This window comes from Sinohyriopsis cumingii, chromosome 10 (assembly GCF_028554795.1).
Source record: "Sinohyriopsis cumingii isolate HCF-2022 chromosome 10, ASM2855479v2, whole genome shotgun sequence".
Lineage (NCBI taxonomy): Eukaryota > Metazoa > Mollusca > Bivalvia > Unionida > Unionidae > Sinohyriopsis > Sinohyriopsis cumingii.
In genome coordinates this window covers 8,869,469-8,889,787 of record NC_142970.1, presented here as the reverse complement: position 1 = coordinate 8,889,787, position 20,319 = coordinate 8,869,469, and the positions used below count along the sequence as shown (strand labels likewise).

Sequence of the window (20,319 nt, the reverse complement as noted above, 5' to 3'; positions counted from 1 at the left end):
CATTAATAAACAATTGGAAATTATGCTGGCAATTATAAAGTTACATTACTTCAATTTCCGATCCACTTATATCAAGTACACTGCTAACAGGTGACACATTTTGTCCTTTACAGATCTGGTTGAGATATGGATGAACTCAATACATTCTTGTGCCCCATCCCCCGAAGCAGGGTCTCCTCCAGTTATTCTTGTTGGAACACACGTGGATAAACTTCCACAGGTATCGCTATGTGATTTTTAAAATGAACGCGTTTGCAAATCATATTATAGAGTTAACTTTGGAAATACGTCCAGTCTGAATATATTGACATCTTTGACATCAACAAAACAATAGAACAAAAGGGAAAACATTTGAACAAAAATTACAGAGTTAGAAGAAATCAGTCCGCAAAGGAACATGTTTACACAAAAAAGCAACGAAATTCCATAAGTGCTGAAGGTACAAGTTCACGAATTACTTTTAAAAAATTAAGTTAAACTAAAACTGTTATTTAGTACCTCATTTCAATAAGATCATACTCTAGATCATACACATTTCTCCTGTATTTTAACTCAATATAAATTCATTAACTCATACCACGATTAAGTTCCTAGAAAAAAGCATTAATCAAAGCCATATAATGATTTAATTAGAGTTTTTTCACCAAAATAGGAATATAATAAAGTATTTTGTTTAGGACTTATGTTCTATATAGTTGTCTGTTGGTCATGATGTTCATTAACATTTTAGTATTTGAGGAAAGCACTACTTTCAACTAGAAAATAACAAAGCCTTTTTGTCAAGAGCTTAAATCTGGAACAATTGTACATTTCTCTAGGGCACACGTTTCTTTTTCGATTAGGAAGCTCGTCAGCGGGTGATATCAGAGTATTTCAAAAAGATTCGCATCATTTTGAAAGACAAGAAGACAAAACTCCATCTAGCTGATGAAGATTTTGCCATTGATAATACCCAGCCAAACTCTACTTTAGATGCGCTCAAAAGAAAGATTGTTGACCTAGCTTCTAGACAACCATATTGGGGGGAAGAGGTGCCTGCTCGATGGCTACCCTTGGAACAAGTGATTATGACATTGAAAGCATCTGGTATCAAGGTATTAAAGCAAACAATTATCTTATCATGCCAATCGTAAGAAGACGTCATAACACTGTTAGAGATGTATTTTTCAGACGTGTAGGGTAATTTAAAGGTACTATTTTAATAGGTTTGACTGAATGAGATAACCTTCATAAAACATGTTTTATTATCTTGTACAAAACTTGTGTGAATAATGGATAGCGGCCAATGCGTTTAGTACAAAGGTGAATTAAAATTCTGCATCTTATGTGGTCTTTGCAGATATTTGACTTACAAAGGCACACAAATCAACGTGAACAATATATGGTCCATACAATTTGTTTGTATTTTTTATATTATACTGGATTCTATAAAAATAATGTTAATTTAGAATGTACAGGATTCAGAATAATATGTAACATTTGCTATGAAAACTTTACGGACGTGTAACTAAATTCTTCTCAATTATTGTATAGATGTTGGTTATATTTTTTAGCAGTTTTTATCGAAGTACATTCTTGACGAAATATACATTACATTGTTGTCTGTCAGGTTATTTCCCTCAGCCATGTGAAGAAGATTAACGAGGCAGGACCTGTTCCCATCGAGACCGAAGAACTTGATCTTTTTCTGAGATTCCACCACGAAATGGGCACCATCCTATACCTCAGGTAAAAGTGCCAAATATTTCAGTTAGAAACAAGCTCCAAAAACATGTCTAATACATATATATGCATACATATCCGTACAAAAGTGCACTTTGACTTGAGAACATAAAAAGTAGACGTTGACTTGGCGGACTAGTATGCCTAATACGACAAGACAGAAAGAAGACATAATTAGCATATTATTTGAGTCGCAGAAATAGCATCCTCTATTATCTAATACAATCTGACATAAAGAACAATGTGAAAAATAAGTAAGAAACCTTTACGTCCTAATAACTCAGAATTGAATATTAGGAATTATTTAAGCATACTCAATAGATAATTTTAGTTTTGTATGCGTTTCAGAGAACGAACGTTTTTATCCGCGCATTTTTGCCTGAGTAGGGCAGTCATACATATCAAATATTGCAATAAGTCAAGGTCAATAATAGGAAACAACATACCAAATATAAAAATGATACAATGAAACACATAACATTCATGCTATAATATATATATACACTAAACGTATTAAATAATGGTAAAACAGTTTGCTTTTACTCTGAAAAGATGGTGGGCTTGGTGAGTCTTTGTAAATGTTTCTGAAGTTCGGCAATCGCTTTGAATTTTTTTCAGCACTGAAGGACTGAAGGAGAATGTTGTGCTCGACCCACAATGGGTTATTGATGCCTTAAAGTCTCTTATCACAGCAGAGATGTTCATTCTAAACCATTACCCTGCTTTGTACGAGAAGTGGTGTGAATTCAACGAGAAAGGAAAACTGGCCCCGGAATTTATGGGTTTGTCAGCATTTAAGTTATCACTTGATAATGACACGTATTGAACACTTCTTTAGTTTCCAATGCAATCTTTCCAAATGTATTATTATTAATAATATTATGTTTAACCACTAATAGTCAGATGTAACAATATGTAATAGGTAAATATAGTCAGATTAAAAAATAATCAAGAAAGTTGAATCGATCGATTGGAGAGAATACAATAATTATCTCTAAGCGTATGCGTGGCCGTATGTGTTTCAATATTGTCAACTATGTACTGGACGAAAACTGTAATGAGGATGGACACATTTTCGTGGCGTCTAATAGTTGGGCCATACAATAATTTTGATGCGTTTTCTACCTTAACAATTTACAATGCTAGTATAGGCTTGGGTAAAGAAGAAATAAAAATATATAATGATTAATACTTTGATGATGACGGGATATATTTGGAAGGTACATATGCTGTACGAGATATTTTCTAGTACATTCCTCAACATAAACGTATGATGGTAACAACTTGAATTCATAGAAAAATTTGCAAACAATTTTAAAATATCAAATGTCTAATGTAATTGCTTATTAATTGTTGGGTGACTAGGATAGACAAAATGATTAGAATAAATGATTATTAAATGAGTGAATTATTTATTAAAAAAATTATAATTTAGCGTCAATTTGTTTAAAATGTACCATTAACAGGTTAATGAAGACGGAATTGAGTTCCAACTAATTGAGAAAAACATTAATATAAAGTCAAAATTACTTCTTCTCAGTGCACATACATGTACATGTTCAGCAAGGACATGTTAGACGAAATATGAAACATAACGGCAACAGCAAGCAGTATGTAGATACAAACTGCAATAATTACAACAATAGATTAAGATAGTATGATGCTTCTAAGGGGTCAACTACAATGCATATTATATATGCAAACACTTCTTCATTTGATACAGACATTACAAGCGGAAATTACTGTATCTGTTTAATGTCAATTACTGTGCATATGTCATAACCTCTTCCTTTACTTGAAACATCATATGCTGAAGTAATAATTGTCTGTTGCATGTCATTATCGACAGTCTAGTTGGCATATTAATCCATAAAGTTACAATTATGTTCTTTGCTAGTTCGGCAAACTGTCCTTCTGGGACAATAATATCACAAATGTGTCATATTATTCGTAAGGTGCTCTCTTACTAGTGATGGCGAACACTATTTATTTAGCTATTATATTCTAAAATTAAGCAAGTATGCAATTGGAATATGTGATAAAAGAGGGCAAGAATTTTAAAATTGCTACATACTTTTTAATGATGACATTTGTTTTTATGGTTTTAATGGGAGCGATGGTTGTTCAGCCATCACTCGCTCCAAACGTTATGGGCTTTATGGGTTGAATTATTTACATTGCCTGACCTTGGGTTCAAAATAAATAATCTTGACCTAGGTGTTTTGGAACAATGACCTGTGATGGCATTTCAGAGATAGTTACGAACTGTGATCTATATGCCTCAAAAGAAGTTAAGACATGTGCAGTCAAATGTCAGATATAAAATGTGTCCAATAGAAATCAGCTTGAACAAATAAACATGGATCTTGTGTAGATTTGAAATTTTAGTGATATCTCAACCACATCTGGGATGAGTTTGATAATCAGCACAGGTCAAAAGATGACATATGATTTTGAACCGTGTTACTTGTGAATAACTTTAACGTGCAGAAGAAAGGATTCCCACCAAACTAGGCATCATTGTTGATTACCTCAACATCTCTGAATGATCGATAATTAGCTAAAGTATTGGCCTAAGGTAGGTAATCACTATTTACATATTTTGCATTACAATTACCTTGTGAAAAATAACTGCAAAAAAACATAATAATAAAGGATTAAGATCAAACTTGGCGTGAAAATGCATCATTACAACATTTCAGATGACAGTGCTGATTACTATTTTTCAATATTTTGTTCGTTGTCCATGATGCATACTTGGGGAGTTTTATCAGTATATTATCTGAGCACAATTACGTAAAGAAATGTCAATTGATTAAAAAACCATCTTAGAATGTCTTTATTGTCCGGTTGTCTATGCGAAATGTTCAAATATTATGTATCGTATTTTGTCCACGACTAGAGTGCATACAATGTCAGTGTTCGCTGACAAGTGAATACATTTTTGTTGAGTGTGTCGACGTTTACCCTTTGAGACAGAAGTAGTTTGAATAAACTCACAACGATAAAATCTTTTTTGAAAGAATGCGGTTTATATAAAATATTTTCACAATATGGTGCAAGGGTGCTATATGTATTACCTCTATCTTTTAATTTAAGCAACTGAGGCATCTTTACGTATCATATTTTTATGTTCTTGTTTTACCTATGCTTGTGTTTCTTTGGTAGGGTTATTCTCCAAAATGTTCGCTCCCAGTCTATCTCTTCAGCATTGCCACAGGGCACAATTAAATTATTTTAAAGAGAATAATATTCCTTTAACAAATAGCACAACGTAATATGGAATATCATATTTTATGAAGCATTTCATGTAAAACAAGAAGATGTCTTGCATAAATAACAGTTAATATTTTAGTATAAGTTAAGTATTGTTATATGCTTTCATTTCTAGATGCAGTTTGGACAAGAAAGAATAATCCAGATCTCCATGACAATAAAGACCATATCATGCGATTGATGGAGCAACTGAACATAATCGCAAAACCAAGGTCTTTCAGTGAAGATGGGAATGAAGTCGTGGTAAGTTAGGTACAAAATAATATGCTACATCGTATATATTCCAAAATTCCAAATGGTATTATGATCTAGGTCTGAATATGAACATTATTAACACACTCACAAACTGACAATATATGATAGAGTCCAACACATTTTCTAACACAGTGTAGAAGATAAAATTGAATTTGCATAGTCTATTTAGAACTTGTACATTGGAATGCAATATACTGTATTGCATATAGCATCTGATGCCTTTAGTATATATGAGAAACTGAAAAGCTACACAAAAGAACAATCTTCATTGTTCTGATTGGGTAAGTCCAGTTGAAGAACTCTTCTCCTACGCTGGCCATATTATAAGTGATAAAATAATAACGGCATTTATCAAACTGGAGGAGTTTCGAAACCATACAAAAATCTTTCTGGATTTACCGCCTAATAATAGTGAAACTAAGTGACTTAAACCACAGGGATCCCAAAAGAGGATCAACACACAAATAAAATCACCATCTGTTTAGAGCTCCTATTTTTCATTTAAATATTTTTTTCATTTAGTTCGTTATTCATACACTCACCTTAATTGTAATTGTTTTTGTGTGTAGATTTTCGGTACCAATGATTGCCATATCAGGTTCAAATAAAAAAGACTTGAGAAAATTGCATTTAAGATCACGCAGGTGACATACAACCAAACGCTATCAAAGCTTTCAAACATTAACCCTTTTCAACTATGTGCACAAGATTTGAATCTGAAACCACAATTTGCCTTCATTTTAACTTAAAACAAAATAATCTAAATTGTTTCATTTTCTAAAGACCGCTTGAGTTATTTGACATCTCATCTTCTATTTGTACATATACTTATTCCCTATGACAAATAGTAGTCATTGCTACAAATCAAGATATTTAGATATTGTATAAAAGGGCTCTTCATTGCCTAGCAAAATAAATATATCAATACGCAAGGTTGTTGCTAACATATCAGATTCGACCGATTGGAATACTGGGCCTGTACGGTGTACACAAATAATATAGTTACAACATTGAAACAACTGATGTTACTAACTATAAAAAGCGCTGACTTCAAAATCATGTGACCTATTTACACTACTCTTAAGAGAAGACATATTGTTACCTGCTATTACCCACTTTCAGTTTCAAATGAAAGAGAAGAGATAAAGAGTGATGCCTTCTTTCTACGAACCTAATGTTAAATATAGAAAGTCGCTTCATTTTCAACATAAGCTTGATGATTATTTTATACAAACATACGTCAGAAAGGTATCAACATTCATTTTTATTTCTGGAACAAAATATCGAAACTTTACTAATTTGGCTGTAGCAAATATATGTATTGTTAAGCGGTTCACTCAAACACAATAAAAAAACGTGCTCTAAAGATCATGCTCGGTGTAACAAAACAATCATATGCTCATATGTTGCGCCGTCGATATTTGATGTCAAAGTTTTATATATATATATATATATATATATATATATATATATATATATATATATATATATATATATATATATATATATATATGTGCAAACATTAGATCTGAACATTTCTTAATTGGTTATTTTCATACGTTTAAAGGTAAGATGTAAAATACGTCTACTTACCTGCATAACTATTGCAGAACTATATGCCCAGGTTGACCCAGATTATTTATGTTTGAGGCAGTTTATCAGGAAAACGTTTCATGCTATTTGTCATTGGCTTACAAATAACATATAATGTACAAGAGAACTGGTTGACTGACCTGTATTCAATTTCTGATTGGAATGTTGTTTTCCACTGCATTAGTTTTGTTTTCAATAATTAAAATTATTTCATAAAATAAGCATTCAATTTAGATTTATCCGAAAATCTTTAATATATATATTTTTAAATTAATGTGCCCCACAATAGCAAAATTAAATTGCGTGCTTGCATTATGGATTTTTAAAATAGATATAAAAATTTTAGGGTTATATCACTACGGTGTATGCAGTGTGGCAGTTTATAGTGATGTCTATTCTGAGGGCATCATGCCGCAGGCATGTAGCATCATGTCCCACCTAGTCACATTATCCAAACACTAACCTCTTAATATGCTGAGCGCCAAGCGAGGCAGCTGCTAGTACCATTTTTATGTCTTTGGTAAAACTCGGCCGGGGTTGTAACCCGCGACCTGCCGTATCAGAGGCAGAGGATCAGACGCTGTAACCACTAGGCCATTGCAGCGGTCCCAATACTTAAATTAATTACTTTACAAAAAGTATCATAACCAATTTGTATATGGGATTTGTTGAATTTTCAGAATGAACAATCTCAGTTCAGGAATACTTGTCATTCCTCTCAAGACATACTCTGGTAACGTACTTAGTGAATGGATTCTTTCTGTTTTTACATCTTTCTCAGTCCTGTGTGTATTGCAGTAAAATAATAGATGCATTCTTTAAAGTTTAAGCTCTTCGTAAAGTTAGAGTTGTCATTTTTAAGACAGATTTGTATCTGATCTCTTCTAATTAGAGACAGATTATTATATTTACAGTATGCGGTTGCATTTGCCAACGGAACATACGCACTACCGTTTTCAGTTTTTCCGTTGAATTGTTTGTACATTTCGTTGTAGATGATCAATTTCACTCCTTCTTATATAATTATGAGACAAATGTTGAAAATCCGAGAACTCTTCAAATAAGGTAGTGAGCAAGTAATACAAGTTAATTGTATAATAGAACATATTTTATAACATAATTTTATAGATGAATAAAGCTGACGTGAATTCCAGATTTTGATAGCTTTCTTGATTGAATCTAGTAGAGAGGTAATGTTGACTATGATCAGATCTATATTGCACAGTAAGTTAATTTTAATTCCCTAAAAGATACCATATCTGAAAACCATTTTTTTTGGTCTGGCTATAGTTGGATTTTTTTCAGAGAACCCACGTTTGTTAGAGTTAGTTACAATTTTTTTTAAAATCCAGCCAATAATGCAAATTTCAGTAGAGACAAAGCATTTTTCAACTGTCGTACGATAATTTTGGTGTCGCACATATGAATAAATTTGTCATATATATCCCATCTAAAGGTTAATGCTAAGCATGTACCAATATAGAATTGCTGTCATTCGTTGTTTTATTGGCATCATCCAGCAAATATTTAAAGCTGGCCAGTGCCATGCTAAGTTAAATGATATTAAAGTTACGATATTTCTACAGATATATGTATATGATTGTATGTTTTACTATGTTTCGTTTTGTCCATAACGTAGCTGACTCTGTACTTTACTTATAAATTTGTCACTTTGATTCATTACTGTGTTTCGAGATCTTGTCTTAGACGAACCTGTTGTAATTTCTGCTGAAGATTAGTCCTACCTACCTACCTACCTACATATATACATACATACACACACACACATACCTACCTACCTACATACATACTTATCAAGATATCTCGTTACGTCTAGAAATAGCAGGATGTCTTGTGAGAAATTATACAGATAATACGAATCAAAAGGGAAGTAAACGTCAGTAGATTGGGACTAGGTAATTAAGTAAACCCCAGTAGATTGGGACTATTTGGAACCCATACTCGGTATGCCTGTCACATGACCTAGGATTAGCACACAAGATTTTAATCCATTTCAATAATTAATTTGAACCCTTACTTTCAGATCATTGAAATAATTTTTAAAATCAAGAGAGAAAATAGGTCTTATAAATGTCCATTGTATAAATTACAAAAAACACGCAATACTTGTTCTCCTATAGATATACCTTCAATGAAATCAGTTTGATCTTTATTTAGAAATTTTGAAATATAGTTTATGAAACATAATGGAATCCATTTTGCAATCAGTTTTCGGTCCAAATTTGAGAAAGAAAGAGATCTCTAATTTCTTAGAAAGCAGGTATCCGTATATTTCCTGGCGTTGCATTAAAGACAATGAAAGTTTTCCTCGCATCACATCTTAGTAACATTGCTGAAGTATTCAGACAGAAAAGTAACCTATAAAGTGCATTAAGGAATACATCGAATCAAGGCACCTTCCTAGTTGTTGGAAAAATTCAATATTTCGCTGTGACATGCATTTTAGATTAAAAAATATGAGAACAGTTTATGTAGTCTCGTCCATACAATTAACAATGGAGATTTGAAATTCATGGCGGTATTTGTCGAACTTAACTTCCTTATGGACCCCGGATGGTCGAGTTGTCTAAAGCGTTGACCGTTACGGATTAATGCCCTATCACCACTGTCTGTGCGGGTTGAGTCTCGTGCTCCGTCAGTGTGGGTATTGAGAAAGCTTGACATCAACTGACAGCAACTTTCCTTGGGTTGGTGGTACTTCCTGGGGGTTTCCCGGGTGCTTCCTACTCCGTATATATAGAGAAACACGTGCTTAAAAATGGCGTTAGACCCCACAACAACGCAACAACCTCCTTTTCCAGTATCTCTGCATTTTGATATAATTTACTGTAATCAAACAAAATAGAGTTTTACAGTGTTTCTTTTATTTTCTAAATTAATATTTTTTTTGCCAAGTCCGAAATCTACTACAAGAATTTGGATACTCACCGAGGTGTTGTCCAAAATTATGCCTCGGCTGAAAAATCAAATATCACTATCTCTTCATGTTATACGTTTTTATTTTGTTATTCGGTTTTGATGAAAGGTGATATGTTGAAATTTTCTTTTACCGAATGAGATATCTTTATTGATTATAACAATCACCTTTAGAGGCAAATGGAGTTCAAGTTTCTAAAAATATGTCACTGTATCATTACATTTAATATTAATTATGACTGTTTTGTCCACTCTTTGGAAGCAGGACAGTTCCCAATATTTGTTGCATTATGTGGTGAATTATGACGGAAACATTATGTGAAATATATGTATGATGCAAACAATGTTGTGAAATAACTAGACATACTCAATTATATTAATATCCACATCACTTTTTGGAACTTTTATAACAAAATAGTTTGAACGATACTTTCTTTGGAGGCTAATCATAACAAATTCAGATATGTAACTTGAAGTTCAATTATAAAATGAATTGTTGTTTACCATAAATTTCAAAGCACGTTTTCATATTTTTTTAGTAACAGTTCTGAAATATAGTAAATATAAAGGACTCTGTAAACGTTACATTAAGATATTGTCCTCTAATTCTTGAATATATTTAAAATGACTCGTACCAAATGAAAAGAAATTCATGTTTTGTTTATTTTAGTCTCATGTAACACATATTAAAATTATTTGAATTCTTCAACATTTTAGATGGAGAACTTCTTTATTGCGCCATGTATGCTCCGCCAGACTACACCAAAAGAAGTTGTCTCCCCTCAAAAAAATCTTCATAGATGGAACTCATCAGTTCTGTGCTACGTGTTTACAGAGAGATTCCTACCATCTCCAGTTTTTCATAGACTTCTTGCAACTTGTGTGGCTCAATGGCCTGTGTCAAAAATGAGGGGTGAATCCATGATCTTCTGTGGTTGCTGTGTGTTTGACCTGGACCACTGCCACAGAATGACAATGTACTTTAGGAACCATGTAATATTTGTGAGGATCAGCAGGATGGGGGTCTCAAACAGGACACCAACTTCGAAGCTTTGCATGGAAGTAAAACAATTTATTGACAAGAACCTATGCAACATCATTAGGACCCTGAACCTGGCTTTACAGTTCGAATGGTTTATACAGTGTCCGAAATGTGACGTGGAATGTTTTGAAAACATGATACCAGTCCCAGAGCTGCAGGAGCACGATGAAGTACGGTGCAAATTCGATGGTAACCATATAGTTGAGTCACGAGAGTTACTCCTGTTCTGGTTTGAAACTGAGGTCAGTAATGGGATGAAGGCATGGATAGAAATGCATTGAGTGTCATGTATTGTTTTGAGTTTAATGACAAAGATTATGGTATTTGCAATATACTGATGCGCTAAACATAACAAATCCACTATTTAGTTTGCAGTTCAACACAGAGTGGTGATAATGATGCAGTTGTACATGTATTTGACAATTTATTGCTGTTAGCTCTTCATCCTGACCGGAATGAAGAAAATGACAATAAAGATGTTATTGAGGATATTATGATTCAATTAAAATTAAAAATATAGTTTCTCAATTTTAGTAAATACTCTTAACGACTTGATAGTAAGTACTAGATTCGTGCAGTAAGACGATTCTGATACTAAGTTTTAGCTTCTAAGTCACTCAGACACTTTACAACAATAACTTTGTAGAATTATACTTTGGAAAATATACTGAACATGGATTACCGAAATAAGTAACACTTGACTTATATTGCATGTTGTGCTTATAACAATGTCATGTATAATTGTACATTATAAATGAGATACCTTTCTTTCCTGTTTTCTAACTTCTTCAAAGCTTATCCTTGTGTAAAGTCCCACATACACTAAATTCTTTATTTCAGGGAGTCCATGATAAAAGAGAACATGGTGAGTAAATATTTGCCAGATCGAGAAACGTATGCTAACTTGATAACATCACAGTCATTTATCACCTAACTTGAGGAAAATGGATCAGGCGTATGGCTCTGCATTTGCTGTTTGTCATGAATTGCTAGTCTTGGATCGCCATTTAAAAATATTTGCTACCACCGAAGATACTTAGGTTTGTTAAAACTAATTTCAATCAAACTTGGTACCCAAGCTAACTTAAAGGGAATATTTATTTGCTTACCTTTCCGTATAGCTAAGTGAGCTGATGCAATGACTCTTCGTCCCTTGTGCATTGCCTGTCCGACATTAATTGTTTATTACGCCTCTTGAATCTAGTTTGATCAGTAATATATCAGGTAAATTCGAAAATGAGACAAATATATGCAACTTAATGAGGTAACTTTGTATTTGGCTGAGGATAATACCACCCTTGGGGATATAACTTAAATGTGAGTGTGGTCCAACTTGGTTTTCAGTATTATAGTATAAGCTGATAAGAACACGATTTCTGATGCATTATATAATAGGTGTTAGCCATGCATATTAGATATGGCATTTGTTACAGACTTGGATCAAATTTTGATTATTAGACTTTATAAATAGGATTATATAGCCAAGATGATCAGTTTTATGTAGGGCAATAGTTATTTCTACTTATGCGGAGCTGTTTTTTTCCCGGACAAATGAAGTTTCTATTCAATCTTGTCGGTATGTCCGACTCACCTTCAATCAAAATGTGTTTTCATGCGTTTTATATGGTGATCATGCTTCTAAATAGCAGAGTGAGTAATTTGGATACATTGTTTTAATAGGATCATGAGCAAACATGGTAAATTGGCTTTTATCAAGTTCTCAGATGAATACGATTATGAACATGCTCTAGACATACTAATGACATGATTGCCTGAGTTGTTGTCACCCTAGCGACATAGGTTTTGATCAGATTTGCATAAGACATGTTAAAAAAGGTGCAGAACGAGTTTTATTATGAACAAACTCAATGTACAATGTCCAACATATTACCAAATTTCTATTGTTCAAATTTGGCAAATATATTTATGTTATCATACTTTAGAAAGGTTTATAAGAGATATTCACATAATAAAGATTTATTCTTTGATCAGATTTATTGAGCTTATGCCCACTAAACTCTGTAGATCTTATTTGAATTCGATATATCTTTGAAGATATATCTATATCATTTAGAGCTTGGGCAAATACTACTACGAGTGAGATATACGCGTAATAATTATGCATTTATATTTTACGAGTATATGTAATCTAAATTGGCCATGATATAAATGCTGGAAGATAGTTTACATAGGATCGCTCCTTCCTGTACTACATACATCTTAGTGCAACTGTGCAGTATGAAGTTACGAAAAAGGTAAGCTATATCAGGCCGATTTGGGCATCCCATTTTTGCTTACAATTCTAAACATGTTTAATAATTTGCAATGATTTCCCTGTTAGAAAGAACTTTAAAAATAGATGAATGTGTACACCACGTCAAAGCTGATCAAATATATAATGGATATATATGGTGAAACTCAGCTATACGGAATCGAAATTAAGATCTTTTAAATTTGTTAAATATTAGATGTCCTTGGTCAGGAGATTCTATTTACTCTAGTTTCCTTTTCGGTTTGCATCTAATTACCGATTATACCTTGATACAACCATACCAGCAACAACAAAAAGTTCTTTTTTCTTTCTTGCAAGTGGCACCATCTCTCCTAATGGTTTGGAGGAAAAGTCTAAATTTATAAAAAGTGGCAAAACTTGTGATGAATAAAGTAATTATGATGCACGAATTAAAAGGAACGAAAATAACACACGTTATAAATATATATATATATATATATATATATATATATATATATATATATATATATATATATATATATATATATATATATATATATATATATATATATATATATATATACAGGATAATGACTGAAGCTGAAGTATTGCATTTCCTGGTTGTTCGTTTCAGAGACTGAATTTTCATGTCTACCACCTGATGTTCAGAATGAGATACCATCAGAAGATGATCTGAGTAGACTGTCGCTGAGGATTGGTCAGGAATTCTTCATTTTGGGGTTGGAGTTGGGTATCTCTGGGGCTCAAATCCAGCAGATCCAACTAGAGAACCATTTTGTGTCCACACAATGTCTAATGATCCTGGTAGAATGGAAGAAACAATATGCGGATCAGGCCACATTCAGAAACCTTGAGAAGGCCCTAAAAAGTGTTGGAGTTGATGCTGAAATATTATTATCGCTCGATCAGTCAGGTAAATTTAATATTTGGCCACAACTGCGCATGTCACGATGTGATGCAAATACATAGTCTATTACTCAGCAGCTATTTATGCATCCGTGTAAATTAATTTGCTTATAAATTGTAAAATATGCAGATGATATTCAGTTACGTGTTAATGTTTATCATGCATTTTATAGCCTTTTCTTGAGCGAGATTCAGCCCTCCACCAATGATACATTTATTCATTTTCATCTTCGCGACTGATTTATCGAATAATCGAATACAAACATTTCTTAATGTTTGCGTGGAACCCCTCCCCCCCCAAAAAACAACAAAATAATAACAAACTCAACTCTTGGAATTCAATTTGTGTGAGTACATCAAAGCATTACCTAAGTAGAAATTTAAAAGATATATGTACTACAGAAAATGTGTTACACAAATTTTGGTATCAATTGTGCTTACTATCCCAATATTTAATTATTTGGAATTTGATTTGTACCTTTCATCACAATTTTGTTTGAGAATATTTACCATTTTCTTTCCTCCTCAACTTCTACGTGAAGCGCCCTCATCATGATTGCTTATGTCTTTCCTTCCTTACATTCGTCTATCCATGTATAGAAAAATGTTATTACAATGTTTTGAAAGATATTCATTAATACCCATTTTAAGATCCGAACATACTCATTAATACTCATTTTAAGATCAGAAAAATACTTATCATTCTGAATTTGCCCTCAAATGACAACATGATAATTTTAGACATTTATATCAGTCTTTCAGTTTCTACACATTCGTGTTAAATCTTTCAAATGGACCATACCTTTTAACTTTTACAAAGGCCGTTTAAGTGCCGTTAAGACAAATCATATAAGGCAGATAAATTAAATTATTAGGAATATTTTGCATGCATATGTAAATGGCCCGATTAACGTTCTCAGGTAAGTGTCGTGTTTTCAGTCTTTGTGGACATCATTAATTATTTTTGAGTTGGGTGCATATGTGTATTACAAACACAGATCTGATTTAACTGTTAAATAAATAGTCAAATACATTAACGTAAAGTCTGCAGAGCTATTACATACCCATTGTAGTCAATGTAGTTTATTTTTGAGAAAATAGTACTAAATTTACCTATTGATTTTAATTCCCTTGTAGCAAGCGCTGCCTAAAATTATAAAATTCAAACTACCTCTCACACACCATTAGCATGTAATCACCCTATCTCCAATTATTAACCGTAATTTATTTCAGCAGGATATATAATAAATTCAATGCAAATAAATTTGTTTCACTTTGTAAAAATTGTTTTAATCAAATTTATGTGTCAGAAAAGGTGTGCTTCATGTAGGATCTCCAAGCTAAAAGGTACTTTCTATGCTAGATATAACATACAATAACATATAGCATACTGAATGCATTTTGCGGAGTTCCAGTGTTGGCTACAATGTAATATAGCTACTTTTACAGTAATATGTCTGATAAGGCTACAAGTTTGCCAGCATCTTCAAAATATTATTTGTATTCATACATTGCCTCAAAAAAACTAGTTGGTCGCTAAAATTGCAAACACCAACTGATGTTAGCAAATGAAAGGATAGTTATTCCTGAACGCCGCCTCTTGATATGTATTTTCGGACAAATGCAATCTACGCCGAAAATTCCGCCCGAGAAACCTTCTCAATTTAGACACCAGTATAATCCGCAGAGTATCTCTGCATGTTTGTATATTCAAACAAATACATTTTAAGGTGAATAGGTGCTGAGGTCTGTATTGGATGATCTTACATAAAAATATTTTTTATTCTTCAGATGTAATTAAGTCCTGCCTTCCACAGGACAAATGGCACAAGCGACCTAATAGTGAACAACTAAGGATAATCAGCCGACATATAGGAAAAGAGTTTATTCACTTAGGCGTAGAATTGGGGGTAAAACTTAGTCGAATAGAGCAGATTCGTATGGAGTATCCACATTCTGTGTCCATGCAATGTCTCGAGATATTCAATGAGTGGAGAAAATATGAACCATGGACAGTAACGTTCATAACTCTAGAAAGGGCATTTAGAGGCGCAGGTATTGATGTTTCTATTCTAAAACTTTCGTTAGATTTTAGTTCTGATGGATCTGTCCCACAAATGAAACAAGTACCAAGGCTTCATTAATAAAACCAGGTTTAGCACACTATGACACCACCAGGAACATGGACATGTCAGCTAGTAGAGATTCACAGTCATAGTCGTATCTTTTTCTACGTTTGGAACGCCGAAAAGTTGAATAAGCGAATATAGAGAACACGAATACTACGTATATTCGGGTGTGTTAATGCTTTTGAAATGAAAAGATTACATATAAATTGTTATTTTATTTGACTGAGATTAAAGCCTTATTATTGCAGGCTAGCTTTGCGTACGACATTGTACTTCACGACGACAAATTCTTAATTTTCCCAACATTATCGGATGACAACAACAAACATGCAAATCAGTTTGTAAAGGAATACTACTACTGCTATTAGAAGAACTTGATATTTTATACAATTGTTGATTTAAAAACAAGATGTCATTAAGATTGTATTTGCAGGAATACATCCTTATAAAATGATACCAAAACTTACATCACAGAAAAGTTATATGAGCTATATATATCACATGCAGATAATATTGCCAAACGACGGTTTTTACAATTTGTACAATGAAATTTGGAGTAAACCACTTATTATTTGATATACAGTTCCAATTAACTTATGTATTGTACTGAAAATAAACGCCTGGGACCCACAGAAGAGGCCATTTTGGACCGTACGTCTAGTTTTATCAAAATCATTTATTTTCGTCTCCCATTGTATTTGAAGTATGTTTTGTACATTTATTAAATCGGAAAAGAGACTACGTCATCACCTTTAAGGTAAGACAACTCACAGATCTCTTTGGCTGCTTAGTCTGCCTACATTGAAATAAAAATAATTCTCAGCAAAAGCACTAGAATGTCTTTGGCTCGAGAAACCGTAAAACTTGTAAGTTTAATGTTCTATTTAAGTTTCGTTAATTCGATTGAATACGATTGACATTTGATAGAAACGTAACAAACTGAATATTAGAAATGCTGGTCAAATGTATAGAAACACATAAACCTGCACAAGTGAGACTATATTTATTGACATTACATTTTGCTGGCCGAATGTAAATTTAATATATAGACATTGCAACGTCAACCAGAACCAGAGCCGTATATCTAAAATTATCTTTTCAATATATGCAAACAGTATATCTCATTCGAACTTGAATATCTCACACTAGCTTTCTATGCTTAATGCCCCACTTATAAAGTTAATTACTTTAGAAATAATATATTATGCAGAAACAATATATTTATTGTTACAGTTGCATGCAAAGTTGATATAAGATATGTACATACTCGTTTGGGTTACATAATTACTTGCTTATGAATTAAAATATGATTGTTTCGTTATGACTGGTTCATATTTGTCAAATAATTAAGTGTTAAAGAAATTGAGATATATTCACATACCACTATCATCCCTTGGATATTTTCATCTTCAATCTAAGCAAGATATTTTACTATATAGAGTGATGTAAATTGGCTCATTTTATATAAACCCTTAAGTGTGTTGAACAAGGTGTAAGACTTTTACTCATATGCATGCTTTGTCTTGCACTACTTTTGTGCATAAAACAGTAGATATAATGATACATAGTTTGTGGAACAAGGTCGACAATTATCTGTGTTTAATGTGCGACAAAATTAAAAACATGAGATCGCATATGAAAGAATATTGTACAATGATGGAATTTTACTGCTAACAATAAAAAAGCTAGAGATTTCTGCTAATCGATTTCTTTAATATTGATTACAACTTGTCCTTACTATAAATTTTTAAGTTAGATTACTAATAATATAAATACTTTGATTCTCCCAAATCTTTACATTAATTTGAAATCAAGGAACTAATAATAACAATATTTAGTATTTTGGAATCCTAAGATTAATTTCAAGTAAAAATACCAATAATAACAATACTTAGTAATTTGGAATCCTAAGATTAATTTCAAGTAAAAATACCAATAATAACAATACTTAATAATTTGGAATCCTAAGATTAATTTCAAGTAAAAATACCAATAATAACAATACTTAGTAATTTGGAATCCTAAGATTAATTTCAAGTCAAAATACTAATAATAACAATACTCATTAATTTGGAATCCTAAGCTTAATGTCAAGTCAAAATACTAATAATAATAATAGTTAGTATTTTGGAATCCTAATATTAATTTCAAGTCAAAATATTAATAATAACAATACTTAATAATTTGGAATCCTACGATTAATTTCAAGTCAAAATACTAATAATAACAATACTCATTAATTTGGAATCCTAAGATTAATGTCAATTCAAAATACTAATAATAACAATACTTAGTAATTTGGAATCCTAAAATAATTTCAAGTCAAAATACTAATGATAACAATACGTAGTAAGTTGGAATCCTAAGATTAATTTCAAGTCAAAATACTAATGATAACAATACTTAGTATTTCGGAATCCTAAGATTAATTTCAAGTCAAAATACTAGTAATAACAATACTCATTAATTTGGAATCCTAAGATTAATTTCAAGTCGAAATACTACAATAATAATAACACGAAGAATAACAAAAAGCCTTGAATTAATTTGAAATAAAAATTCCAATACTTAGAATGTACTGAAAACCTATATTTATTTCAAGTCAATTTTGCTATTAATAATACATCAATAGTGAAGCATGTAGCCGTATCAAGATTTAACTCCGCCAGACGGGATGCTGCCAAGTAATTGTTTACAGGACCAAAAGCAGCCGTTACTTGGTACATTAATGATATCGCACAGGACAATGGGACTAAAATAGTTTTGAGCATCTTCAATGGACAAGTCGAGATTCATTACGGGAGCGAGGGTAGAGCTCTTTACCGATAGTTTTATAGTATAGCATATTACCGATGGTGATCTTATAGAGCGTATTACCGATAATGTTCTAGTTGAGCGTCTTACCGATAGTATCCAAGTAGACTGTCGTACCGATATTTTTCTAGTAGCTTTACTAACAGTGTTCTAGTTGAGTGTCTTACCGAAAGTTTTCTAGTAGATGGTCTTATTTATAGCGTTCTAGCTGAGCGTCTTACCGATTGTGTTCTAGTAGATCGTCTTATTGTTAGTGTTCTAGTCGATCGTCTTATCGATAGTGTTCTAACGTATTTAGGGTAATCCAGGGCGGATAATCCCAAATGCTTGGCCGGATAGTGAGACCATGAAAGATTTTTAATATACAAAAACAGTTTTAGTTTTTCGCAAAGTTAGAAGATAAAGCCATCCGCGCAGAGGTAACTCCAGAGTTATTACAGAAGTATAAGTAATTGTTGTGATACATCAAGCTAGATTACGCACGTGGCGGCGGTCTTTCCACGATCCCAACTGACATGGAACTTAAAGTTGTTTCTTATGAGTGATATAACAGCAAACTGTTTATGACGGACGACAACATGACAATAGGCATTACAGTTAACATTAATTCCGAGAGGGTGCAGGTAATTGTTTCTGCGCAAATGCAATTTACACAACAACAATCACAGCAACAAAGCATGAAGCACACACCTTTTCCATTTTATTAGTATCAATTTCTCTTACAGGGAGATAGGTTCCAACTTAATTTATGTCTCAAAATAGACAGACTACCTGCAAGTGTACTTTGTTATTTGATTATTCCCCCCCAACAAAAAAAAAAGAAGAATTTGTCTTAGGTTAATTATTCGAAGTTTATGACATACACTCGACTGCTAAATTCACCTATTTTATTTTTCGTAACAACGCTCATTTTAATGGTTCTTTAAGGATTCCGATTTTGGTATCAATTGAAAAGAACTACATGACAAAAATATGTAACAAATAATTCTTTTCCAGCTTGCTTACTTTTAATAAACATATTTTCTTTCAAGAATGCAAACAATCTTTTTTCTTATATTGAATGTACAGGAGATACAGAATAAATGTGCAATGTTTAGCATAGCAGGCAAGACAATGTCGCATAGGTCTTACAAAACAGTTATTTCTGATTAAGTTCATTTTCAATGTAGACGCGAAATGCTATCTAGCGTCGGTCTTGTACTTATCGCACAACTTGTGACATAAAAATCCGCCCGCATATGTTTAACTGGAACTACTATTACTATTTTTCTTGGAAGGGAAGTAGGATAGCAAATTTTAATTTAAATAATGGGTATCTTTCTTGACATTGAAGGGTTAGAAAATTGGCAAAGTCTGTTATAAGCTTGAATTGCTCATTTAGGTTATCACCA

General features: G+C 32.5%; 1 protein-coding gene across 4 annotated transcripts in view; it reads left to right on the top strand.

Annotated features, from left to right (window-relative positions):
- The window catches only part of LOC149789581 (uncharacterized), a 74,348-nt gene extending 56,913 nt beyond the window's left edge, over positions 1 to 17,435 (top strand). For 3 of the 4 annotated variants that reach the window (XM_089971603.1, XM_089971601.1, XM_089971602.1), the window contains 9 exons: positions 114 to 220; positions 843 to 1,094; positions 1,610 to 1,728; positions 2,341 to 2,504; positions 5,114 to 5,241; positions 10,501 to 11,067; positions 11,666 to 11,690; positions 13,693 to 13,992; positions 15,777 to 17,435. In XM_089971603.1, coding sequence (XP_089827729.1) covers positions 114 to 220; positions 843 to 1,094; positions 1,610 to 1,728; positions 2,341 to 2,504; positions 5,114 to 5,241; positions 10,501 to 11,067; positions 11,666 to 11,690; positions 13,693 to 13,992; positions 15,777 to 16,129 — 2,015 coding nt within the window. In that variant the 3' untranslated portion in view covers positions 16,130 to 17,435. The remainder of the gene's footprint in view (positions 1 to 113; positions 221 to 842; positions 1,095 to 1,609; positions 1,729 to 2,340; positions 2,505 to 5,113; positions 5,242 to 10,500; positions 11,068 to 11,665; positions 11,691 to 13,692; positions 13,993 to 15,776) is intronic. The other variant, XM_089971605.1, reaches the window with a different exon arrangement.
- The last annotated feature ends 2,884 nt before the right edge of the window (positions 17,436 to 20,319 follow it).